This window comes from Asterias rubens, chromosome 9, assembly GCF_902459465.1.
Source record: "Asterias rubens chromosome 9, eAstRub1.3, whole genome shotgun sequence".
NCBI classification, from domain to species: Eukaryota; Metazoa; Echinodermata; class Asteroidea; order Forcipulatida; family Asteriidae; genus Asterias; species Asterias rubens.
In genome coordinates, this window is record NC_047070.1 from 3,838,579 (window position 1) to 3,865,073 (window position 26,495).

Consider the following 26,495-nt stretch of genomic DNA (forward strand, 5'->3'; position numbering starts at 1 on the left):
CCGAAACCGTACATGTGTCTTGGGTTTTTAGCACCGTTCGGAATTGTCCTCCCACTACACATCTAAAACTGACATTTCTTCATATTTTTTCTCTAAAACGTTTGGTTTTAGTGCTAGTATACCCTCTTTGCCTTATCAGAAGAACGATCAAAACAATGATCCAAAGATTAGTGGATTGATAAAGATTGTACATTTTGAAGTTACAATGATGACGGGCTCAATTTTCACAGAATATTGCTTGATAAATCCATTCTAGGCATCCTTGTGCTTACAGTAAGAGGTTGGCACAATATAGATTTCGAGGAGACTGCCTGCTTGACTTTTAAAACCCTGTAAAGAATGATGCGCTACAAATAAATGTCGGCCCATTCTTATCATTAGAAAAAGGAACAAGACATTTTGTATGCTCGCTGGACTCCTTTTAAAGACAGTGGACACTATTGGTAATTGTCAAAGAGTAGTCTTCACAGTTGGTGTATCTCAACATATGCATAAAATAACAAACCTGTGAAAATTTGAGCTCATCGGTCGTCGAAGTTGCTAGATAAAAATGACAGAAAAAACACCCTTGTCACATGAAGTTGTGTGCTCTCTGATGCTTGATTTCGAGACCTCACATTCTAAACTTGAGGTCTCGAAATCAAATTCGATGAAAATTACTTCTTTCTCGGAAACTACGACACTTCAGAGGGAGCTGTTTCTCACAATGTTTTATACTCTCTCCCCGTTACTCGTAATCAAGAAAGGTTTTATGATGATAATTATTTTGAGTCATTACCAATAGTGTCCACTGCCTTTAACTCAATACAGTGTACATTTACATACGTTCTTAATGCCACTGAGTGTATTTTACAAATTAATGATTGGCATTTGTATCATTAACGTCGAAAGGTTGAACCGTACGGTCGAGCAGGGTTTGGCCGTACTGTGAGCTCGCTCGCTCCCCGGTTAACACAGATCGTGTCTGTCATTCAACATCCCTTAGTCTCAGCACGGCGCCACTTCAATGTACGCTGCAAATGTCATTCCTCTTGGAATATTAAATCTTCTGTCGAGTCGTCTTATACCGTTTCGGTTGACGTCTTGTACAATATGGAGCGACTTTTATTTAGAAATGATAATAGGCCACACGGGTGTCGTAGACTTGGTTCCAAGTCTGCGATCGTGCCTTCTATTGTGACCCGTAGCCAATACATTATTTTCATTAAAATAATAGCACCCTCTTCTAGCCTCCGTCGTAGCGATAGCTAATAATAATGAGGGGCGTTTTTCGTAGCTGATGCAGAGGAATAATTCCGCGATCTCAGACTTGAAATCAAGTCTACGGGTGTTGTTAATAATGTAATGGTATAAGTGTTTTTGCAGCCTGCTGAAAGGGTATGCAAATGAATTTCATTCTGGCCACTCGGAGTACTCTCGAGTGCTTACGTATGTAGTTTACATATTTAATCGATTCTGATTGGATGGGTTGACTTTCTGTCTACGGATGATGGGTTTGAAATGCATCCTCTGTAGTCTAATCAATACACGTAGACAATGACCCCATGTGCTGATCACGTTTCGGTCTCTAATATAATTTACATATTCACGATGTGAATGAATAATCACATAGTCTTGTTGTTGAGCCAGAGGAACTATAATTTGAATATTCATTATATGCATGCATAAACTCGTCATGTTGTTTACCGTCTCAAAGTCAACAGTGTTTAGCTGCCTTGTTGTAAACATTATACCACTATACGACAAAATGTATATCAATATTCGGTTATGCTATGCCCTATAGTATTAAAAAAATGTAAATAATATTTAACTTTCGTTGTGAGAACTGTAGTACCGTTAAATTGTTAATCATCTATGAATTTAATTATATTAACAAAAAGTATAAAAACCACAGTGTTGTAATATTGAGAATGTGTATTGATCGGAGATCCAGAAGTCAACTTAATTCATTTTGATTGGTCTTCTGTAGCTCACATGTTTATAGCGATAACTTGTCAAAATGAAGTACAGAATAATGATGTGCTATACAATAGGCTCAATCACTTTGCTTTTTTTGTAGAATTATTGAAAGTGTGATAATGAAATAATGCAATGCTATTGTTATGGGAAATTAGTCAGATGGTGCAGCAAAATAAGTTGCGTTTGTTTATTTTCTTAAAAATAACCGTACGTAGTTTTGGGGGTCAATAGTTCAATTGGACAGACACTCATTTCGAGACTCTTGTTTATGGGTTTTAAGACCTTGCATAGTGAGGTATAAACAAAAAAGCCATCAAATCAGATTAAGAAGCCAAACCTGTGAATGATTTTCATCCATAATTTAAGTATTGGTTCTTTTTACCAGAGTCTGCCACCTTGCGATCTGAAATCTGCCAATTTAATATGCTGTTATTGACCAAGTTTGACGTCACGTCATCACACACTAAAGACTCGCTTTTTCACTAAAAACATGTAGCAGCGTAGGCTGCAGCTCTGCATGTGACGTCAATATTGTGTGGGGCACCCCCCCCCCCCCAATTTCAGAATTGGACTTTCGTTGGTAGCCTTGTGTGTATTGTCGGTATAGTGGTTTTGGAAACATCACCAATGGACACACAAGTTCATGATCTTGAAATCATGAATCAATCTAATAAGGTTGTAGGTCTACTGCCGAATTTATTTATTACTTTGGTGCATGATAGTTTAGGCGAGTAACCCTGAACCAAAAGGGCAAGGGGATGCCCGATGGCTGCTGAGCACAGAGTTTTCTCGTCAGTCTGGTTAACAAATGGAACGCAGAAGTGAATGATTTGTGTTCTTTGATTCGTGTTCTTGTTTTGTTATGCGCGTGTGGGGGACTGTGGGCGGGGTAAAGTAGTTTTGGCCTGTCGCAACTGCAAAGAAGTTGGTCATGTTGAGACAGTCTCTCTTTTCTTAGAGATTTTGTTTTGCACCAGATCAAAGTGGCGGGTTTTTTTTGCGTGAATGGCAACAAACTTGCATTTTTTACTTTGTTAGAAAAAAAACAGGTGCAATTTCCTTTGGTAGTCGACGGCTTCCGTCAGTAAACGTCGACTCTTGTGACCTAGGTGGCTTTTCAGAACAGAAAGAGCGAACTGCATGTGCACGCACACACCGCCCACACAGCACAATCCTCACATTATTTGTAATGTTCGTCATAGGCCTCCGTAAAAAAAACTAAATAAAGAGGGCGCTAATGTAACTCAAAATGGCGGCGCCCATAAGAAGTGTTCTTGTTCAGGCGCAAAAGATTGGTAAGTGGAGGTTAAAATGTCGTATTTAGAGGTTCGATATACCATTTAGAATTGTGAAAGCGTTCCAGGATGTTATTTAACCATGTTTTAAGTAAGATTTCAACCTCCAATGAGTACACAAGCTGGTCTTGCTCGACGGTCGAGTTGGAACGTGGACTTGGAGACCGGGATTCGAACCCAGCCGGACCAGTTGGTACTTGAACCCGCTGTTCTAGCGATCAGAAACACAAAAGCTTTGATTAAATTAACCCCAGTGCTTTTACAACTCGGTCACCACGACTAAACCCAGTTACCAGGTAACTCAGAGTCACTGGGGCGCTGTATTCCTTTTTTCGAAATTTTGACATTATTATATCGGTCACTTCACTTCATACTAGCTAGTAATAACAGATAGCCCAGGTTGGATTCCTCCGCTGCATGTGGCACTGACTGACGTCCTACCAGGGCTATAATAACAGTATGACCGATAATGTCAACATTTCGAAAAAAGGACAGCGCCCCAGTTACTGGGTCTATGTCTGTCACGACACGCAGAGTGGTAATGCTTTCTTCAAAATCAAAGCAAGCCCGAATTTATTTTGTTCTTCAATTCAACTTTCTGCCGAATTACTTTATATTATTAAGGACAACCTCAAAAATGTAGGACTAGGAGAGGGGGCCAGAGCCAGCGGGCATAGTTGATATATGGAGGTTTACCTCTGTTGCCTTCGTGTAGTATCTTAGTCAAACTGCCAAAATAGTTTTTAGGCAAAAATTAGAAACTTGCATTTATGTCATTGGTATGTGTATCTGGTTTTATTTTTTATTTTTTTATAAAACACTACAGTAACAGTAACACCTTTTTGATTATTTATATTAGGAAAATACAAATGGGAAGGACATTAAATAGCACAAAGCAAACAATGGATTTTATTAGATGGAATATTAGTTCGGCAGTTGCTTAAATTGGGGATATCCTAACTTTAAATTTATTCTAGGGACAGAAACAATCCTACTCAATTAAAGTTTGATAAAAATAATGGTTGTTATAAATGTTGGATGCATTCTCTCAGTTTGCATAATTGCTAGATTGCACTGTGACGTTATATATTGGTTCAATCATACCCAACTCAAACACATTCCTCTGTTCTGACTTAATAATTTATTGTTTTTATATCCACTTTTTGTTTCATCAGGAACAAGAATATGCTGCAGTAGGAGCTATTTACAAACCAGACCATCGTCCCTCTACTTTCAATCATTTCAAACAACCACCACACCTAAGCTCTTTGTGAAACCAGAATTAAAGGCACAGAGGTACAACTTATCAAATCAGGCCATAGTTACAGCATCGTCACTGCAGATTAGGTCATACTCGCTTCTGGCTGGTAGTTGTAATGTGGGAACTCACAACACAGGACTCCTGCAAAGGTATGTGCACTTAACCTCTTCCCAAGCCACCCATCCCCATCCGGCCCTCACCCTCCCGATCAAGTTGAGTAAGTTGAGAATGTTAGACAGTATTCTCTAAGTTACCACAAGGGAAACTAAATGGCTAAATTTTAACTAATTTGGGGTACTAACAAAGAAAAATTGACCAGAGTGGGACTTGAATATGGGACGTCCAGATTGACGTACCCGGGCTCTAACAACTGGGGGCATCTAGCTTTAGCAGTCTTCCTATTTCTTCAAGGTTCAAGGTGCATTTATTCTGTTTGGGGGTGCCAGTGGGAAGCCGTCATCACAATGCTGATGTCCATACATGTTATCTGTGACAGGGTAATTTGACTGTAGCCTTATTCTTGTAAAGCAAATTTGTTGTGCTTCTAAAGGCACTGGACACTAATTGTCAAAGACTCGTATTCTCTCTCGGTGTCCCAACATACGCATAAAACAAAATCTGTGAAAACTTTGCAAGAAAATAATGAAGGAAAAAACATCCTTAGTGCTTTCAGATGCCTGAGAAGATTCAAATACGTACTTACGTGACACATTATCTTTCTCAAAAATTACATTACTTAAGTTTTTCACAATGTTTTACACAATCAACAGCTTTCCGTTGCTCGTTACCAAGTAAGTATTTTTATGACAATACATATTTTGAGTAATAACCAAACGCCTTTAAGCAGCTCTAATAAAATTGTGCCCTGGTTTGGGTTGTTTAGGGTTAAAGGCACTGTACATGTTTGGTAAATTGTCAAAGACCAGTGTTCTCACTTGGTGTATCCCATCATAAACATAACATAACAAGCCTGTGAACATTTGGGGTCAATTGGTCATCGAAGTTGGAGAAAATTATGACAGAAGAATTTGTGAGCCTTTAGATAGGAATAAAAGACTTCTAGCTAGAAGTCTTTTAATATTTTAGTGAGAAATTACCTCTTTCTCAAAAAACTACGTTACTTCAGAGGGAGCCATTTCTCACAATGTTTTATACTATCAACAGCTCTCAAATGCTTGTTACCATTTACCAAGTCAGTTTTTAAGTTAGTATTTGTTTTGAGTAACTACCAAACGTGTACCTTCCCTTTAAACATGTCACATATTGTTGTACAGTTTAATATCAAGAAGGCATTTAACCCTAAAATGTTTTATGTATGCATATCAAGACTTCAACATTGTTGAAACTGTCATCTTTGATGTCTTAGATTAGCGGCAGGAACGACACTAGCCCCACAGCGTCAGCCTACTAGAACTGTTATCAGATACAGCAGGAACAAGGGCAAGAAGAAGTCAGTCAGGGCCGTCTTAGATAGATTCTACCGCTTTGATAAGTAAGTCTCTAAAGTAATAGATGTGAGCCTATCGGAAGCCATGACAGAGCTAACGCTTGGCATCTTTTAGCTAAACCTGTATGGAGAGAGATGGAGCCACCCATCCTCAGAAGCAAAAAAAATATATCAAATTTGGCTTGTAGCGCAAAACTTTTTACCCGACTTCGAGCTAAATTTCACAAACACCAAGATTCATCTTTGAAAGATGATTTTTCAGTACGACAATAGCCCTTGGGTCGATTTCACAAAATAGCAGCTGTAACTGCTAAGCAAAGTGTGATGTCGCAAAACAAATCACTATGGTGGTATTGACGGCTCATCTTAATGGTAATGACCCTGAAAAATAAATTACTCATTTAATAGATGTTAATTTTACAATCGGGAATAAAGAATATACATGTACATGTAAGTTGTTTTTACCCTGACACCCATGTATAGTGCTTAAAAGCACTTTAAACTTTTCCCCCCAAGTTCTGTGAAAAGAATCCACAGGCAAATCACTTGGGTGGGATTTGAACCCACCACTTTACATTGTTTTGCCACTAGACCACTGAGCTAGCCTGTTGGCTAGAGGCAGTTTGATTTCAGTGAAAGCTTCGTTTGTCAAGATGGTAATGGTAGCAAAGAATCAATAAAACGTTTGAATCTTAGACACAATTAATTTAGAATCTAATAGATGTTAAATTTGCATCGGGGATAAAGAATATTAATTTTGGTTTTTACCCATACACCGTTGTGTGTTAGCACTGTATACTCAGTACTTTCCCCCCCCCGAGTCCTGTGAAAAATATCACAGGCATGTTACTCGGGTGGGATTCGAACCCACGACCCTTGCATTTCTAGAGCAGTGTCTTACCAACTAGACTACCGAGGTTGCCCGGTAGCTACAGGCAGTTTGAATTGTTTCTCAGATTTCTGAGGGTTGGCACCAGATTATAATAATTTAACATAAGGGTTGGAGTCCGTCGGACAACCCAAACGCAAGCTAAACATTTGAAACCGGCCCTCTGTTGTACAGCAATAATGCACAAAATAAAAGTACATGTAGAATGTAGTGTCCAAGATTCAAATGTCAATATTTGTTTTTTTTCCAGTGGCCTGTGGTTGCGGACGATCGCCGGACGCAACAAGAAACGCTGGAAGAAAACACCGAGTCGTAAGATTCGCAACAAGTGGCACGTCTTCTGCAGCAAGACACAGAGTAAGAAGCTGGACTTGATGGTGTCCGGATATTGGAAGCGAAGACGTTACTTCCCGGACGATCCCATGGAGCCGTTTAAGGAGCGGAACTTTAAGGGGCTGAGTTTTTACCCAGGGCAAAAAACTCTGGAGAGGATGGATGACCCTTGAGTTTTGTAGATCTACGTTGAGTGTGGTCGAGATATCTGTAGGCGATACTTTTCAAAAGCATAATTTTATCTTCTTCTTTTTCCCCCTGAGTTTACATTATGAAATACATTTTTCTGCAGGAAAAACAGATTCCCAATAATATCTATGTTGCGGAAATGAAAATATGTTTCATAAAAGTCATAATTTAAATGCAGTCAGGAGCTAAACTTTGACTTTGAAAAATTGTTGAAGTCCTTATTTAAGGAGTTACAGCGATGAATGATTGTAAATAAGATACTGTTAAACTTTTGACACATACATACTGCAAGTTCTTCAATTGAAAACAGCATAAGTGACTTAAGTTTAACTTTAAGTTGACAGTTTTTAGCATGAGAAACTCAAGACAACAAGGACACATAAAATCAAAAGATTTTATTTTGTGATTATTTGATTTGATTTAATTTAGACAAATAAATACACAAATTAATAGAATCATTATTTCTGTTTGTACTGTGTTGTATTTACAAGGAAAAAAGGGGGAAAAACCTGGATATTTACAATGTGACTTGATTAACGAGTTTGCTTCGGGATGAAAACAACTTTTCCCGGTACTTGATTGGGATTAGTTTCACTCCAAAAGGCAGCCTTTTTCCTTTTTTCAATGGAAGTTGAGATTAAACTTAGTGGACGGACTGTAAGATATATTCCTCCATTTTTTTCTTTTGCCGAGATTCTTAACTATCACACGAACTATCAGACTCTGCATCTGTATCATTATTCAATGATTCATTTACTGATGTCCTACCAAAGCCACTCCCAGCACTCTTTGCTCCATCTTCAATTCCATCGCTACCATTCATAGACACACGGACATCTTCATCATGAAGAATCTGGTTTGAGTCAACACCAGGAGTTGGCGTTGAAGGTGACTTGGGGAGAGCGCTGGAGTCGACAGGGGTTTGTCTGTTTGATCCAGAAGGAGTAGGAGTGCCATCTTTTGGTGCCGGCCCAGAGATGCTGGCTTCTGATTCCCGCCTCTTGAGGATGCGTATTTCCTCCTCGATGCTCTCGTTAATCGTCTCAAGTTTCAGGGCAGCGGCATCTTTGGCCCCGCCCTTCTCCTCACTCACCATCTCCTCCGTCTCCTCATCTTCTGGCTTCACATACTCGTTGTACTCCTTCACGGAGCAAGACCCTTCATAGAGCTCAATCAGCTTCTCCAGCTTCTCCACTGGGCTCCGCCCACGTAACGAGGAACCCGTTGGGGTCCTCGTGGTGACAATGGGACTCAGGAGTCCGCCCCTGTCTTGCCCTGAGGACGAGGGCGTCCTAGGGAGTGCCATGTCAGGCGTTTGTTTTGAAGGGGTGTCATCGTCGTCATCATCATCGCTGGATTTGCTGTTGTTTTCATTGTCGTCAAACTCAGAGTCCACGAAGATGCTGGGTGTGTTGATGCTCCGTCCACTCTCCTTAGTTGATGAGCGACGAGGGAGAGGTTTTTGTTTCTTGACCTATAAATAAAAGTAGAAATGTTGACTAAATTTTCCCCCTTTTTTTCATTGAGCAACAATTGGTGCATAAAGGCACTGGACACTATTGGTAATTACTAAGAACAATTGTTAGCATAAAAACTTACTTGGTTAAAAGCAATGAAGAGCTACTGATAGTATACTACATTGTGAGAAACGGCTCCCTCTGAAGTAACTGAGTTTTTGAGAAAGAAGTTATTTTTCACTCAAATAATAAAAAACGTCAGCTGAAGCATTTTTATTATGCATCTGAAAGCACACAAAGTAATGCAACAAGGGTGTTTTTCTTTCATTATCCTCTTACAAATTCGGTGACCAATTGAGCCAAAATGTTCACAGGTTTGTTATTTTATGCATATTTTGGGATACACCAAGTGAGAATACTGGTCTTTGACAATTACCAAAGGTGTCCAGTCTCTTAAAAAAATTGTTTTAAGTGAATTTGAGTTTATTCATTATTATTTTTATCTATATATTTTTTCTTTTTCGGGGGGGCGGGGATTAAATTAAAATGAATTTCCCTTTATAAAAATGAAGAAAACACATCCCTGACGTAGGATAAATAATCTTCGCATTTTGTGCCAACCTTTACGTCTGGTGACCTAGGCGACTCGCTGAAGTATTTCTCCCTCTGCACATCAAGATTCTCCTCCAGTTCATTCTCTGCAATCTTAGCCGCAATGTTGTAGCGAGTACACAGTCTCCGAACCTCATCTTTAATCTGCTGAACCATCTCCATGTCCCCAGTGGGACTCACCCCCATGGACTGTAGGGCGATGGCTAGCTGCCTGAAAATCAAAGATGTCAGTTAACTGTTACACAAGAGTACCTAAATAATAAATCTATAAAGCGCGTTAATAATCACAGATTCGGTAATGCAACTTATATTACTATTAGAAGCAAAAGTTCAAAACAAAGAACAAAGTAAAATAATTAGGCCTATGTTATAAGATTACAGTTAAGATTCTAGACTAAACATAAACACAGATAGTACTCATTAAACATTATGACTGTCATGAAGTAATGAAGGGACCCTCAAAGGTGACTAGCACTTTTATAAAGCCTACAAGTCCAAAAAACTTGCTTAGCTAAAACAGGTTACAAGCCAAAGTTTCTTAAAATTTACACTGGTTTCCAAATAATTTTTTTTGCTTAGCAAAGAAATGGGCTCAGCAGTGTTTTCTGCTGAACGGTTTTATGCATTTGGGCTCTGTAGAACTGAAAATACCTGTGATAAAGAAATGCCAGTTTTAGATGAGTTAGGAAAAACCCCAAATAACGGGGAAAACTATGGGGATTCGAACCATGGTCCACAGATGTGAAAGACATGGAAAAAACCACTGAGCCAACCTGAATGCCCTCGAATGAAAATGTTGAAAGGAAACACTTCAATATGGACACAATTTTGCAGGCAAGTGAAACAATAAGCTTACCAGTCCTAAAAGTAGCTAACCACAAAAAAATTATGCTTAAATCGGAATAAGGCGCAAGCCAAAGTACAATATCACATGCGCCATTTCTGACTGGTATCCTGCATATTCTTGCTAAGCACAAAGTTTGTGAGCAATTTGTCCAATCAGCTATATGAAATAGGGCCCTGCTGGTTAGTCACTGAAAAAATATAATTCGTGTGCAAAAACCCTGAACTTACATTCTGACAAGATGATCGGGTTCGACCAGTAGCTTGTCCTGCAGCATGGCAGCAATCTGCTTACCACCGATTTCAAGTTTGACTAGTGACTGCAAGGCCTCGGCACGCACCCCTGGCTCCGACTCAAACCGTACCGCCCATAGTACAGCTTCCTGGATTGGCTCACTGAGCTGGCCTATGTCTCCAAGAGCTGTGATGTGATTGGATAAAGACATAGTCCGTTAGGTTGGATTTGAAACTTTGCAGGATGGAAAAACAAGCAAGCATGAAACTACGTCTTGGAATTTGTTGTTGTTCTTCTGAAGATCAGGGTCCAATGTCATTAAGAAATTATAAAGTTAACGTTGCTGTGTGGTGCCCCACTCCTTTTTTTCTAAGCGTGTTTTTCTGCTAAACAGCTTTATAAAATTGGGCCCAGAAGTCACTGATTGACACGTCAAATTTTCACACTGCTGATTATGTTCTGAATTCCCAAAGCTCAATAGTCATGGAGCCAAAATATCAGAGGCAAACACTTACGGATTGTTAAAGGCAGTGGACACTATTGGTAATTACTCAAAATAATTATTGGCATAAAACCTTACTTGGTGACGAGTAATGGGGAGAGGTTGATGGTATAAAACATTGTGAGAATCAGCTCCCTCTGAAGTGCCATAGTTTTAGAGAAAGACGTAATTTTCCACGAATTTGATTTCAAGACCTCAGATTTAGAACTTGAGGTCTCAAAATCAACCATCTAAACGCACACAACTTGTGTGACAAGGGTGTTTTTTCTTTCATCATTATCTCGCAAGTTTGATGACCGATTGAGCTCAAATTTTCACAGGTTTGTTATTTTATGCTTATGTTGAGATACACCAACTGTGTAGGCTAGTCTTTGACAATTACCAATAGTGTCCACTGCCTTTAAATGATTTTATAAAAACAAAGCACCTCGCATAAGTAGACTGTCATGACCGAATTGTCTTAAGCATCGACCTCAAGACTTGATGGCTGAGTCAATCAGAGTGTGGGTTCGAATCCCGGTCGTGGCACTTGTGTTGCAAGCAAAACACTTTTAAAATTGTTTCTCATCACCAAGGAGAAAATGAAAGTGCCATGAAACCAATTATTTCCAATATTATTATTTTTTTTCTTTAAATGAGATTGTTTTTTTATTTATTTAAACAATTCAGATACCTTTGATGGCATGTGCCTTGACTTTCCAGTTGGCGTCAAACTGCGTCAAGAACAGCAGTTTCTGAGTGACTTTGGGGTCTTTAAGAATGAGCAGACTAGCCGTGTTAGTTGCAGCTATGCGAACTGCAATGTAAGCATCGCTGAAGCATTGCAGGTAAGCTGGCAGGAGGCGGGCAGTCATTATACCTAGATAGTTAAGAGGGAAAGGACAAAATCAAATATTTATCTTGGAAGTTGCCTAAGCTGATTTTTGCCGAAAGAACTTTTTTTTACCAAAAAAACATTTCATTCTGTGCATACATGTATGTCACAAACATATTGATTTATGGATGTCATTAAATATAAAAATTCTGACGGTTTTGAATTCTTAATTTTTAATGCTCTACCACTAAGAATTGATTTTTTATTTCATGCAATACATGAAGGCTTCAACTTAAATGAATCTGCAAAAAATAACAGTTTAAAATTTAAATCCATCTTTTCCTGTCAAATCGGCCACAAACCAGACCTGCTACTCCTGTGACCCTCAAACTTACCCAGATGAGCAATCTTATGAAGAGCGTCGATACGATCTCGTTCGTTTCCTTCAAGGAGTCTGTCTCTAAGATCATCATGGACCTCTTTCCCATGGCCAGTCCTCCCCAAGGTCTGCGCCGCCGCTTTGCGGACTTCATGATGCCAATCGTTCCACATCAAGTTACTCAACTTGTGAGTGATATCCTTTGGGTTCAAAGTGAATGGAAATGAGAGTTTAATGTTAAAATGCCACAAAGCTAAAAGTCTGGAAATCTGACTTTCTGGCTTGAGAATAACGCCAGATACCTGCTTGGAGAGCCTCCTAGCAGGATCCTGCCAGATGTACCTTTGACCACACAAACATTTGCAACTTATTCAACAGTAGGCAATCATTTACACGTACAAAAAACAACATTATGCATCTGCTGCATGCAGACAATTAAAATGTGCAAGCTGACAAACTACATCACCTTGGACCAATCATAACAGATATGGAAACTTAGTTTATCCAATGAAAACATTGCTGACCTCAAAATTACCAACAACGCCCACAGCAACTACCAAGATGCCCTATGCTTTTGCCGTGGTGCCCTTTGGAAGGTTTAAATACAAACATATAGACGATGTGACCTATGTTTACATTCAAACCGCCCTCTGTTGACAAAACACTGTATACGTCATGTTTCGCCGGGCAAAAAGACGCGTAGTCATGGTAGGATTGCATACACTTTCTAGCTGGCTGCCAAACCACAAAGGTTTTGCCCGGCGGTATGCGCACTAATCATGTTATGGTTTTCGAGTGACGTCAGAGGTCACATCGTCTATAGATCACATAGAAGTGCCCCTTATCAGAGTAAAATTGCTGTGCTCCTTCAAGATCCAATTTCAATGCCCGTCATTGCATTCAATGACGTCATTGGGCATGCAAGCTTTCTTTAATCTCTAAGGATAAAGACAGGGGACCAGTCTACCAAGGAAGTGGTTAACCAAGCAATGTGGCCTCCAGTGGAGGCATGTGTCACTCACCTTATTTATCACTCCATTCAGCCTCGGCAGTACCCTACAAGCGATGATCCGTTGACGCCAACTGGTACTATTCAACTGCTCCCCGACCATGGAATGCACAATGGTTGAGTTACTGCTCAACCTGGCCATGAGACTCACACAGCGCTCACTCTTGATCATGTCCTCACTGCCGAGTAGTTGCTGTATCAGCTCGCTCACTATGTACGAATCGCAGACTCCGGCATGAGCGAGGCACTGAGCTGAGGCCCAACGCTCAGGTTCACTGCCGTTACGCATGATGTCATTTAGAATCGTTCTTGCCTGGTAGAAAAATATTCATTCAATTCAATTTGATTTGATTCAATTCAATATTGGTTCATTTTATAAAAATACAAACCAAATAAAAAGTCAAAGACTAAGAGAATTGGTTTAAAATAAAATTACCTCAAAAATATAATACCTGTACATGTTTTTAGTTCATTAGTTACATTTGCTTCAGAAAACTTGTTTGCGTTCAAACAAAATAGTTGGTTTTATATCAAGTAAAAAAAATTGCCCAATTTGATGCATCATCTCAAAACCAAAATTCATAGAGCTGCTTAAGCAGACCCCAAGCCTAGAATTACTCAGAGGCCATGGCCTCTGTGGGCCATCGGCCTTGGTGCCCGTTTCTCATAGACTTTAAGGTTTTCTATTGCAAATGCTCTTTGCAAAATGAAAATGGCCTTGCCCTCTCAAAGATAAAATTCCAGACTTGGCAGACAAGTTTGGCTATATTCGCCATAGCAAAACTAACAGAAAACCAGTCAAAGATGAAAAGTGTGATATTTTATCTTGGCTGGTAAACCTTCGAAATTTTGGTCGGTAAATTTTTGTTTTGCTTATCAACAAACTGTCCTCACATAGCTTTATGAATTTTAGCTCAGGGTTTAGTCAATTTTAATCACAGGTTATTTTTCCTCAATTACCATCAAATGTGAACAAAAAAATCACCATGACCGAGTCAGATATAACTTTTTAAAAGGCATAATCAAGTTTCATAACCGTTATGTTAACAAAATCAAATGACGACTAAAGTTAAGCAAATCAAACTAAAACTCTGCAGACACGAGTGAATTCAGTGCTTCCATTTGAAAATCTGTGTAAAAACAAACTGTTAAACAAAACTGAAGTGTAAAATATCACAAGGTGCTGAAAAAGAGGGTGTTTTCAAAGACTAAAACATGAAAAGAGTGCTGTTAAAAAAAAAGTGATGTCCACACAGAACAGTTTGTTGTTGTTTACTAACCGTGACATTTGAAGGCTATCCAACAGGCATGCAGACAAGGAATAAACGGACAATATGAACACATGCTCAAAGCTTAAAATGGATCGACATAATAATACACAATTGAAAATGTTAGTATGGGAATTTAATTTCTACAAAGGATATAAGGGCCCAATTTCATAAAACTGTTAAGCAGATAATACTGCATTGAAATTAGATTTCTACATAGGATATGGGCCCAATTTCATAAAGCTGATACTGCTTAGCACATTTCTTTTCTAAGCAAAAAAATTAGTGGGGCACAAGTTGCAAACTTTATGGTGCCCAGTTTCTGCTAAGCAACACTTTTCTGTTTTGTGCTTTACTGGCTTTATGAAATTGACCCCTGATATTATGAGTTAAAAGCATAATGATAGAAATCATATAAAGTAGGGTTGGGACAGACATTTAAAGGAACACGTTGCCTTGGATCGGTCGAGTTGGTCTTTGAAAAGTGTTTTAACCGTTTTTTATAAAATGCATATGGTTAGAAAGATGTTTTAAAAGTAGAATACAATGATCCACACAAATTTGCCTCGAAATTGTGCGGTTTTCCCTTTACTTTGCGAACTAACACGGTCGGCCATTTATGAGAGTAAAAAAGTTGACTCCCATAAATGGCCGACCGTGTTAGTTGACGAGGTAAAAGGAAAACCACGCAATTACGTGTGATACTTGTGTGGATCATTTTATTCTACTTTTAAAATATCTTTCTAATCATATGCATTTTATAACAAACGGTTATAAACGCTTTTCAAAGACCAACTCGACCGATTCCTTTAACTGGTTAACTGCAATTATGCAGGCCTGATACTTCGCGAAGGCAATGAAGGCCACTGCTCATGCACAACTGGTCATTGCATTGGTGCCCTTTAAATGCTCTCAGTAGAAATTTACAATTTACTCTAAGGGTGTCCTTTACCAAGGAGAAAATGCCTTGGTGCCCTCGCCATTTCAAAAACGTAGCATACAGGCCTGTGCAATCACAATTTTTTTTATCTGTTCCAAATTCCCTAAAGTGGTCAAATGAAGCACATATCTATAATATAAAATATAAAATTAAAAAAAATAAAAAATAAAAAAAATAAGACACTCTCCCAGGAGAACGGTCCCATACAAAATCTAATACAATATTTTCAATCCTCTGCAGTTTGATAAATATTTTGCTTTTTAGCAGCAACACCTATTGTTTTGGCTTTGTGACTGTGAAGAAGGGATAGTTCTATTTTGAATCATGTTTGATCCTGGAAACTGTTTTTAAAAGAATTATTTTTTGAGAGATTGCCTATCATCACAAAGCTACGGTAGGCCACTTCAAGACAAGGGCTACACTTAACTGATTTGGGCTGTGTTAAATCAACTTGTAGCCACCTACTTATCACCTGAAACAGGGTTACCCCCTTCACAGTCCATGTTGATATAATTGGCTTCTTTTATAGCTGTGGGCTTATAGTTTGGATTGGAATCATTAGAACCAGTTTAACAGAATTTACTTGTTTGAGAAACATTACTTAACTAGTATCTGTGGTAGTACAGTAAGCTAAAGTAGCAGTCCTACAGTTTTCTATAACTTCTGCCCGGGTAGTAGTTAAAAAACAGGACAGTTCTTTTCAGAATTGAGAAATCTCCCGAACAATCAGATAAATCTACTCCGCGGTAGTACATAGATTAAAGATATAGTTCTCTAAGAACAAACTCTACTTGGCAAGTAGATACACACATGGTCTTACCACAAACCAAATATGTATTTATACATCACCACAAATCCTATTAACTGATACTCCTTATCATTTTGCAATATACACGTCTCACATGGTATTGCTATGCTGCGTCCAAACTCATGTTTCTACTTCAAAGTTAAAAACCAACAAAGGATTGCTTTAACTGGTTCCCTACCTCCTCATTTGGCCTATTGAGCGTGTATAGAGCAATGGCAGCCGTTATCCTGACCCGTGTACTGGTATCCGTCAATGCTTTTACTACACATTGAAGCAGAACTTCAGGTAGAATTCCCTCTTCTTCACCGGTATCCTTCATCTTATTCATTGCAGCTAAGGCTTTCTGTGCAAAGGTACCTGTGAAAATGGGATACGGGGGGAGCAACAGTAAGACAAATCCGTGATGAAACTCAGAAAGAAGACACAACATATTTATTTGCTCATTGGAACTAAACCATGAATAAATTATTTTCCATCGCGCAACCAGTCAAACTTTTTTATAGAGTGTTTTGGACAAAAAAAACAAGAACTGTGTGTCCCCTCTCTCTTTTCCCAACCTGCAAGAAAGGAACCTCTTAATATCATGAATGTTGGGTGAAATCGTTCTTCAGCGATTAATATTATTATTACACCTTTTCCGGTTCAAATATGGGTGTGTACAATTAGCTTGCCCTGGTTGACCCCAGTGTGCTCATATCTGGGTGAGCCCCTGACATCACCAAAATCGAACGCCAACTTCCCCAAGCAACACACCATTGCATCTTGGGATAGCCGATCGGAACTACTTTCATTTTGTGCATCACATCCGCAGATTCACAAAGATATTGAAAATAATTATTCTCAAGATAAAACTGCAATGTTCAATTAATTTACAAGACCGTGTTGATACAAAAAATGCCAATTTTTATTTAAAAAAATACTTACTCACTGCTCACAAAGTTCCTGTTTTAAGGTTAAAAATGTGTTTCACACTTCCTGAAAGTGCCCCGCTTAATTACAAACAAAATGGTGGCCATTAAGAAAGTTTTTTGTTGTGACGTCATGCACCTCGGTCAGCCCCAAGTAGCCCGCTCCACAAGCAGAGCCCTGGAGGCTTACCCAAGTGCGAGCGCACCAGGGGGGGGGGGGCAACCTAGGGCAACCTGAGGAAGAATCAAATGTACCCAATATACGGCAACTTCGTTTAAAACAACAAAAATTTAAAAAAACTCACTTTTGAGAGGAATTCCAGGGTCTGCTGGTTTCCTGTACGTAGCTGCCTTAGCGATGGTTGCTATGGCCTGGAGTCGGACATGCTCATGGATATCAGACATATCGCGCACAAGTTCATCGATTGTGCTGTCATACCACTTGTTACCGAGGTGCCATTTTGTTCGCCACTCGTCAACTGCAAGTTAAAAAAACACAATAAGTAAGAACAAGACGAAAGTATACTGTATCTGTAGTTTCAATAATTTTGATAAAGTAAAGTTTAAAAAATAAATAAAATAGTACAACATTGATGACAATAAAAATGTACTATAAATTTTCATAACAAATTAGCAAAACACAATCAAATATATTTTGCAGTTCTAAGCAATATTCAATTGTTCTTATAAGCCTTCAACTGTGCGAGTGTTCAATATCCTCTATAATGTGGTTTTAAATGATAAATTAAACTATGACAGCCTAAATCACAGTCACTATCCTATAATTAATGCATCTACACTAGGCCTGGGCGAATTATTCGAATATCCGGTTAATGACAAATAGGTTTTCCTATCCTTAACGCGAATGCCCTTTTTTTCTTAACCGGATATCCGCATAGGGCGCGAATACCTATTTACAAATCGGATAATTCTGTAATTACAACCGAGTAACCGGATATTCTTTAATATCCGAATATCCGCGGACGTCGGGCGACAACTGATATGAATGTTTTGTCTGAATCCTTATGAAACTTCTATTAAGACAGCATAAAACAGCATAAATTAAGTATTTAACTATGCTCACCTCCGTGAAGAGTTAAAACAATGACATTTCTGACGTAATTTGTTCAAAGATTACAAAAGTTTTCCTTCACGTAGAGTCAATCACGATCAAAAGAAAAAGCAAATCACCATCTTTAAATTAGATCCGGTCATTTTTATGAATGAACCGAGTGACACTGTCTAAAACTAATATCAATCCGCCCATAAGATCTCATTCACAAACGAACAGCGCCCTCTAGCAGCAAAAAAAACTATTTGAATATCCGATTAATTTCGGATAGTTGGCCAGCGGTATCCGAATAACAAAATTTCACTATTCGCCCAGCACTAATCTACACAGTACACAGTCAACCCTCCTACTGTCTGACCATATTCAATATTATATAACACCCGAGCAGATCCTTGCCATTTGATTGGAGGATTGTCCGTCACGTGATAGCAAATAAAAGTGCCATTGCACGCTGAGTCACTCACCGTGCTTTTTCGTTCCATCCGAAAAGTAGCATTGCACGCTGCCAGCGTGCAATAGTACTTTTCGGATGGAACGAAAAAGCTAAGTAAACACATATCGCACTGCGTGCGCGTGTCTTTGGTAACGCAGCAGTGTTACTGCAAGGTAGTAAAATTACTTAACATTCGGCTTCTACAATTAAAAATTGTAGGCCTACGTTTTGTTTGTTTTGAAAGTTGTATCTTTTAATCAAAATGACAAAGATCTGCTTGGATGTTATATAAAACAAATAATGAATGTTTTTCATTCGTGCAATGGTGCGAAATGTTCATTCGTTGAAAGCTGGAATGTTCCATTCAACTCGGCTCCGCCTCGTTGAATAGAACATTCCATCTTTCAACTCATGAACATATTCGCACCATTGCACTCATAGACATTCATTATGTGTATACCATTCACTGGGGTTTTAAATGATACCCCAGCCTGCAATATAATATATAAGGTTGAAACCTGGCATCTGTACACAGCTAGCTCAACACACATCTGCGCTACCCCACACAACCTGTGCAGCTTATTATGGTTGGTCAATTTCTGCTGAAATATGTACAGAGGGAAGGGTTGTTATATTTGACTAAATCACCATCCATATATTAAGGCTGACTTACTCAGTCTGACGAGGGCATAGTTTTGCTTGTGTTGCTTCTCTTCTGATGGGTCTGGTTCCCTGTGTGCCTCTGGGTCATATCCTGCTTCATGAATGGTCAACGATACGTCACCCTGTAAAAAAATACAAATGGCAGAGAGAAGGTAAAGCGTGTAAAGCCTGAACATACTTCTTGCGACTGCTTCGTGCGAGGCAAATTTGAGGTCACAGCTCTGTTTTCGTTGTGGATGTGTCGCGGGAGTTCAGCATACCTGAACTTTTCTGAATTGTCTACTGGATTCTTATTATATTACTATATATTTCTGGTAATAAAACCAAAACTAATCATCTTGCTAACCTGTGAAATACACTAGTATAACACTTTTAAGAAAACATTTCTGAAATTGTTATCACGAAAATGTTTTAACTCGCGATAAAAGCACTGGACACTATTTGTAACTTCTAAAAAAAAGTTAAGCATAAAAACTTACTTGGTAACGAGCAATTGAGAGCTGTTGATAGTTCAAAAAATTGTGAGAAACGGATCTGCCCTGATGAGTAACGTAGCTTTTGAGAAAGAGGTTATTTCTCACTCAAATAATAAAAGACTTGAATCTGAAAACACACACATTTGTGCAACAAGGGTGTTTTTTCTTTCATTGTTTGTTTGCAACTTTGATGTCCACTGATGAACACCGCTCTTTGACAATTACCAAAGGTGTCTAGTGCCTTTAAGCAGCGCTATGAAATTGGCCTAAATACTTAGTCTTAAAATGAACACAATGTTTAATGAGGTGTACCTGTATAGCCACAGGGAGCTGACTCCATTTCTTGTAGCCCCGGTACTCCCTCGGCGTCCCACTCTCATCTTTCTTGTCCTTTGTCTTCTTCTTCTTCTTCTTAGTCTTGTCCAGGACGCCGTTCCAGACAGTTGGATCTTGAGGGAAGTCCTCCTGCCTGGTAACCTGGTAATGATTACCAGTGTCTAGGAGAAGACGGTCCTGAGCTGGGTGGAGCATCTGTTGGGCTCCTAAGATTGGGAAAAGATACAAACAATGGGTTTGAGATGAGTATGTTTCTAGTGCCAGGGTATCTCAAAAGGGCATTTTAGTCTTCTTTTAAATAATAATTAAATAACATCGTCAATTACCACACCCAGCTACGGAAGGACTACGCTTGAACAGACAAACATTTCAAGACAAGTGTGATAAATATGAGACCGATTAAAGTAGCAACTTAAAGGCAGTGGACACTATTGGTAATAACTCAAAATAATTATTAGCATAAAATATGGTAACGAGTAATGGACAGAGGTTGATAGTATAAAACATTGCGAGAAACGGCTCCTTCTGAAGTAATGTAGTTTTCGAAAAAGAAGTAATTTTCCATGAATTTGGTTTAAAGACCTCAGATTTAGAATTTGAGGTCCCGAAATAAAGCATCTGAAAGCACAGAACTTCTTGTGACATGGGTGTTTTTTCTTTCATTATTATCTCGCAACTTCGACGACCGATTGAGCTCAAATTTTCACAGGTTTGTTATTCTATGCATATGTTGAGATACACCAAGTGAGAACACTGGTCTTTGACGTTTACCAATAGTGTCCAGTGTCTTTAAAAGGGTTCACAAGGTGTCAGCCAGGGTGCATTCAGCAGCTACTGCCAGAAACAAGCCCCTTCTCTTAGCGATTTAAATGGTTTTTATACATTGCACAACACACTGGACCTATAGCTTTACATCACTTCCAAAGGACACAGCAATAATAGTTAAAGGAACGTTACAGAATTGGTAAGAAACAAAAATCGTGTAGATCACAGATTGACATAAAACTTACACGGTCTAATGATGATGATAGTAGAAAACATCCATTGAAAAATTTCTGTCTGAAATTTAATATTTTATGAGAAATAAATAATCTAGTTTCGCGTTTGGAGTTTATCGCTTAGTGATCATTTTATTCATTTTTGTTTTGGCATCGATGCAATGCAAAATTCGTAATCGGTTTTTCACTTTTCTCTCGTGATCCAGATGGCTGATCGATCTCAAACTTCTACAGGTTTGTCAGTTTATGTAATATGGTGGATTACATAAAGTGCTCAACACTGCCAGCAACTTTTTTGCTAGCAAAACCAATTCTGTAGTGTTCCTTTAAAGTGTCTTGCCTAAGATAACAAGTGTCAAGACCATGTCAAGCCCACACTCTGCTGATCAGAAACACCAGAGCATGAGTTAAGTTGACTTTACCACTCAGCAATACACCGAGGATCAGAGCTTCGAACGAGGACTGGCTTCCAGTCCTTTCTTCATTTTAAAGGTTTCAACCTTTCTTTTAGCTTCACAATTTTATAGTTGATGGATGTGAGCCCGGCGTTGTTAAAAAGATTTAAAGACACAACCATTGCATAATTACATTGGCTGACCATGATAACAATGTGTCTACCTTCCATCTTCTTACCTGAAAGCCACTCTTGTTCAAACTGGTTGTGAGTGTCGAACATTGTATCACCGAGCGCTGGATTCATCACATCCTTCAAAGTCGGAGGTGGCTTTGTCTTTTTTCGAGTCACTTTGATCTCCCGAGCTGTGCTGTTGATTGCTCCTGTGAGAGATACAGAGAAATTTTTTATCAACCTTATTTCTGAGCAGGAGATTTTGCAGAACAATGAGATATTGTTGCAGTGAACCACTCACTTACGTCACAGAACACATTGTGTAACATTTTAGTTGGTAACCTGATTCTACTGAGAGAATACTTTTTGATCTTGTAGGCCAAAATTCCTTGCCATAGATATCGCTCAACAAAATTAATTGCATAGTTAGCATGGACTAAGTTAACAGGGCCCACTTTCATAAAGCTGTTAAGTAAATGAAAAATTGCTTAGCACAGGAAAATCCTGCTTAGCAGAAACAGGTTATCAATCAAAATACCATAATTATACACATACGTTGTTGGCTTATAGTAGCAAACTTTCACTTTACATTTTTATGAAATTGGACCCAGATCACTTGGTGTGACATTCTTTGCTGGGCTCTGAGCATACATCTTCTTTAGCTAAGTATGATAGTGTGTTGCTTGAGAGTTTACCAGGGCCTATTTTTATGGCTCTGCTTACCGCAAGCAAAAAAAATTGGTTAGCGGGAAAATTTTGCTTACTAGGTATTCTTCGCTTGCTTCCACAGAGCACAGAAACTTGGCTCTTGCCCAAGCTAAGAATGGGGAATGCAAGCTTAGAATTCGGCAGTAAGCAGAGCCACAAAATTGAACCCTGATGTTACACAGCAAACTTACCAGCTACTTCTTTCTGCATTTGTTTCTGCTGTCGCCTAACCGCGTCCGGCTGCCGGTAGAACGAAGCCAAGGATCTGGAGTTGACTCCATCATCTTCGGGCTCCGTTTCTTCCCTCCCAGCGAGGGTATCAGCTGCCTGCTGGAACGACATCTGCTGCTGCTTAATGGATTCCACCTTAGAGGTCGTCAGAACCGTTGTCTCCTTTGTGCTTATTTCACTAACACTCACGTCATCGTGGATCAGAGTGTCCATATAGCTCGACGGTTCTCCGTACAGATCGACCAGCATGCGGTGTAATTTGTCCTTCTGAGGTCCCTCGGCCGTCTGCTCCCCAACGATCCAGCGAGCGGTGTTCTTACTGAGATTCAAAAGCAAGTTCTCGTCCCAGTTTTGGGAGTGCTTGACTTTGACTTGTTTAGCATTAGCCTCTTCGACTGAGTCATCGATCCCTATTGGATTATCGGTGAGGAAGGTTTTGGACATTGCGTTAGTTGTGGAATCGGTGTCGGCTTTGACAGTCTCACGGTCGTCTTGGCCGTTGGAAGTAACGATCGGTTTAAGTTTCTTTTTCCGGAGTGGTTCCAGACGGTGAGTGCAACGTTTCTTTATGTGGCAAGGTAAATGCTGATCTGTCGTCCTTGAATTGTAGCGACCCACAGGTCCGACGAACTTCTTTCTATCTCTTTGGATGATGTCAGTGTAATCGTACGCATCTTTGATGTTTTTTTTATCGTAGGGTAACATATGAGCTGCATGAGTTTTAACGACGTCCTCGCTGAATACGAGATCCGAGCTGATTTTTTGCAGGTAGTCTCGCCTGAGCATGTTCTGACGCTTGCTGAAGTACGGAGTTGGGCGTAGGTCGGACAAACTGATGTTGTTCCCTTTAAAGCTACTTGCGTCTGCTCCAACTTGGGGGACCTTGACCCTGTCAGCGCAGGGGAAGAGTTCTGGGTGCAGTGGCAGCCGATCCATGGCCATTGTTTCCCCTTCAAAATATGAATTCACTTTCGTAGAGGAAGGTAGTGGAATCCCTTATTGAGCCTGCATTGACTCAATACACTAAAAACCTATAAAAATAAAACAATAACATTTTATAATCATATTTTTTAAAAACCTTTTTAGCACAACCAAACAATTAAGTTTATTTTATTTTATTATTTATTTACTTAATTGATTTATTAATTAGAACGGGTAGCCTTTTCAGTTGTGTACTGCTATCCCTGAGTAAAATAGTAAAATACAACGTCCCAACAATTTTAAAGTCAGGCAACTCAAGTTTCTGTTAAAAAATTTGGATATAATATGTTGCCGGCTACAGTTTAGTAAACACTAAAAATAAATGCGAATTTACAGTACATGTATAGCGCAGAAACAGACATTTTTATTTTTAACAGACAAATTTATCACAGTATGAGTAAACATGATAAAATGTCTAAATTCTAAAGTATGTCCATTCCCCCCCCCCCCCACACACACACAAAAGAAAAAAGAAAGAAACATATGTCACTGCGCATGTTGTTCAGAATTCAGAATCAGAGAAGAGCCATTCTTTATTTAAATAAGTAACTAGACCCAGTAACTGGGGCGCTGTACTCCTTTCGGTCGTAGCGATAATGACAAAAATTTCGAAAAAAGGGGTATACCGAGCGCCCCAGTTACAGTCACTGAGTCTAAATAACACTAACATTAACAATCATGACTAATGGGAATGGTGGTTTACTTAAATTAAATTTAACTAAAAGCTGGTGCCGGCACATTATGTCAGTATCCACTGTCAGTGCCAAGTGTGTTATAGTCTATTTCAGGGAATGCCAGTCATCTCGCCCCTGGCAAAGTCCCCTCCGGGTACAAAGTCGCCCCCTACAAAGTCCCCCCCCAGCAAGCTCGCCCCCTCCGGGTACAAACTCGCCCCCTCACAATGTCGCCCCCTACGAAGTCGCCCCCCCCGACACAGTCGCCCCCCGACAAAGTCGCCCCCTATCAAAGTCGCCACCCAACACAGTCACCCCCTACCCATTTTTGCCTATTGTTTCAATGATTTTCTAAAGGGAATTTGTTTTATTGTTTTTAACTTGATTCAGACTTTATACATTTTTGCTGAGGATAACTTATTGAAAAACCACAATTTTTGACAAAAGTTATTCCGTTGTTGACAATTTTTTTTTTTGTGGATCCTTACAGACCCATCAAGGCTGTTGTTTGAGCCACGTGTGCGAGGTTGAAAGTAGAAAGACACGACCGTACTCACGACTTCGCTATACTGTTCTCGCTGTACAATGTACTGCTGTATACATGTACGTTGTTCGTGTATGCACAGCGTGCAGACTGCCGAATTGTTCCGCGCCGGGCTGGGGCACACTACACAAACAGCCTTGAGTCAAGGCTAGGTCCAAATCGGAAATTTAGTACATGTAGGTCGATTCGTGCATTGTTTTGCTATTGTTTCCATGACATCTAAGGGGGAAAGACAGGGGATCCTAGGCCTAACTTATTGAAAAACAACAAATTTCCAATAAAAATTCTCCCGTTGTAGCGAAGTATTTTATTGAAAAATAAAGTTCTAGAAATATTTACTTACTTAAATATAAAAATATATATCTTACAGAAATATCATTAAATAATTAAACTTAAAAACATGTCATTAGAAAAACAAATCATTAGAAAAACTTATTGTTTCTTCAAACAAAAAACTAATTGTTTCTTCAAAAACAAAAATTCATCATGATCGTCCATCATGACCCAATAACCTAAATAAACGTAATGTCCATAAAAAAAAAATTGATGTCCAATAAAATAATTGTATTTGTAAGTGTAGAAAAGGTGTTTTTTACCCCGAATTTAGTAACGAACGCCAATATCCGCCATGTTGTCTTTCAACGCACTTGGACGATTCTATTATACCGCAGGGGTGATATAATATGCAAGATGATTATTTACTCTTTTAAAAAATGTATTTCATGGAGTTTAAAACAATATTATATTTCAGTTTCCCCTTTTAACTTCGAATTCCAGAGTGGCGGCTTAGTTACTAATAAGAAAGAAAAAATCAGCAGCTAAAACCAAAACGAAAAATAAAACTCAGCCCTCAGAAATTACCTCGCCCCCTGCGGTGTAATAGAATCGTCCAAGTACGTCGAAAGACAAAATCAAAATGGCGAATATTTCCGTTCGTTAATAAATTTGGGGTAAAAAACACCTTTTTTACAGTTACAAATACAATTTTGTCAACAGTTTGAAAGTGATTTCGATGCATATGACTCTTGTGCACATATTTAATGGTTGAATTACGTTCAAATGTTCTGTTAAAGTGCATTTAAAAATTGTTGTCGTGAGTTGTCGTGAGGGGTCGTGAGTTGTCGGTATTTAGTGCTACCCAAATGTTTTACTTTTTGAGAAAACATTAAAACAATATCAATTCTCGTATCGATAATCACGGCGAAACGTGCGGAAACGAGGGTTTTCCCGTTATTTTCTTCCGACTCCGACGACCGATTGAGCCTAAATTTGCACAGGTTTGTTATTTTATATAGAAGTTGTGATACACGAAGTGTGGGCCTTGGACAATCATGACAATACTGTTTACAATATATATTTGGTTTGCGGTAACACCATGTGTGTATCTACTTGCCAGGTAGAGTTGTTCTTATCTTAGGGAACTGTCTTGGGGGACAATACTGTTTACCGAAAGGGTCCAATGGCTTTAAAAAAAAAACATAAAACAAAACAGTTAAATATCTTAAACCTTTCATCATGAACACAATTTATTCTTACCACATTTCCAAACCTTTCCAATGTCTACAAAGTTTAGATTTATTGAGGAACAATCGCGTTAACTTTTCAAACAATAAACTAAAACTTCTGCCCCCTAGCTGGAAGCGGCCATGTTGGTTGTTGCCAT

At 39.0% G+C, this 26,495-nt stretch overlaps 2 protein-coding genes across 3 annotated transcripts; one reads left to right on the forward strand and one right to left on the reverse strand.

Annotated features, from left to right (window-relative positions):
• Positions 1 to 3,172: 3,172 nt before the first annotated feature.
• On the forward strand, positions 3,173 to 7,834 carry LOC117294775 (39S ribosomal protein L35, mitochondrial-like). The gene is made up of 4 exons (XM_033777294.1): positions 3,173 to 3,254; positions 4,430 to 4,664; positions 5,882 to 6,007; positions 7,102 to 7,834. Exons 1-4 carry the CDS (start codon positions 3,209 to 3,211, stop codon positions 7,355 to 7,357), a joined length of 663 nt encoding a protein of 220 aa, XP_033633185.1. The 5' UTR covers positions 3,173 to 3,208; the 3' UTR covers positions 7,358 to 7,834.
• A 77-nt stretch (positions 7,835 to 7,911) lies between these two features.
• LOC117294774 (HEAT repeat-containing protein 4-like) lies at positions 7,912 to 26,495 on the reverse strand. 2 transcript variants are annotated; one of them, XM_033777292.1, is made up of 14 exons: positions 26,369 to 26,495; positions 22,594 to 23,664; positions 21,760 to 21,903; positions 20,105 to 20,334; positions 19,327 to 19,438; positions 17,454 to 17,627; positions 16,419 to 16,597; positions 14,505 to 14,519; positions 13,238 to 13,537; positions 12,232 to 12,415; positions 11,696 to 11,881; positions 10,517 to 10,706; positions 9,452 to 9,653; positions 7,912 to 8,847 (listed from the first exon to the last, which is right to left on the reverse strand). In XM_033777292.1, the coding sequence occupies exons 2-14, from the start codon at positions 23,573 to 23,575 to the stop codon at positions 8,071 to 8,073; spliced, it is 3,675 nt and encodes a 1,224-aa protein (XP_033633183.1). In that variant the 5' UTR covers positions 23,576 to 23,664; positions 26,369 to 26,495; the 3' UTR covers positions 7,912 to 8,070. The 2 variants fall into 2 exon arrangements, with proteins under 2 accessions (XP_033633183.1, XP_033633184.1); XM_033777293.1 differs by lacking the exon at positions 14,505 to 14,519.

Coding starts and splice junctions, on each gene's coding strand:
- LOC117294775 (XM_033777294.1), top strand. CDS start 3,209: ATGGCGGCGCCCATAAGAAGTGTTCTTGTTCAGGCGCAAAAGATTG. Junction 3,255..4,429: donor TGTTCAGGCGCAAAAGATTG/GTAAGTGGAGGT, acceptor TTGTTTCATCAG/GAACAAGAATATGCTGCAGT. Junction 6,008..7,101: donor AGATTCTACCGCTTTGATAA/GTAAGTCTCTAA, acceptor TTTTTTTTCCAG/TGGCCTGTGGTTGCGGACGA.
- LOC117294774 (XM_033777292.1), bottom strand. CDS start 23,575: ATGGCCATGGATCGGCTGCCACTGCACCCAGAACTCTTCCCCTGCGCT. Junction 10,707..11,695: donor CAAGGCACATGCCATCAAAG/GTATCTGAATTG, acceptor ATCACATCACAG/CTCTTGGAGACATAGGCCAG. Junction 9,654..10,516: donor CCCGATCATCTTGTCAGAAT/GTAAGTTCAGGG, acceptor TTTGATTTTCAG/GCAGCTAGCCATCGCCCTAC.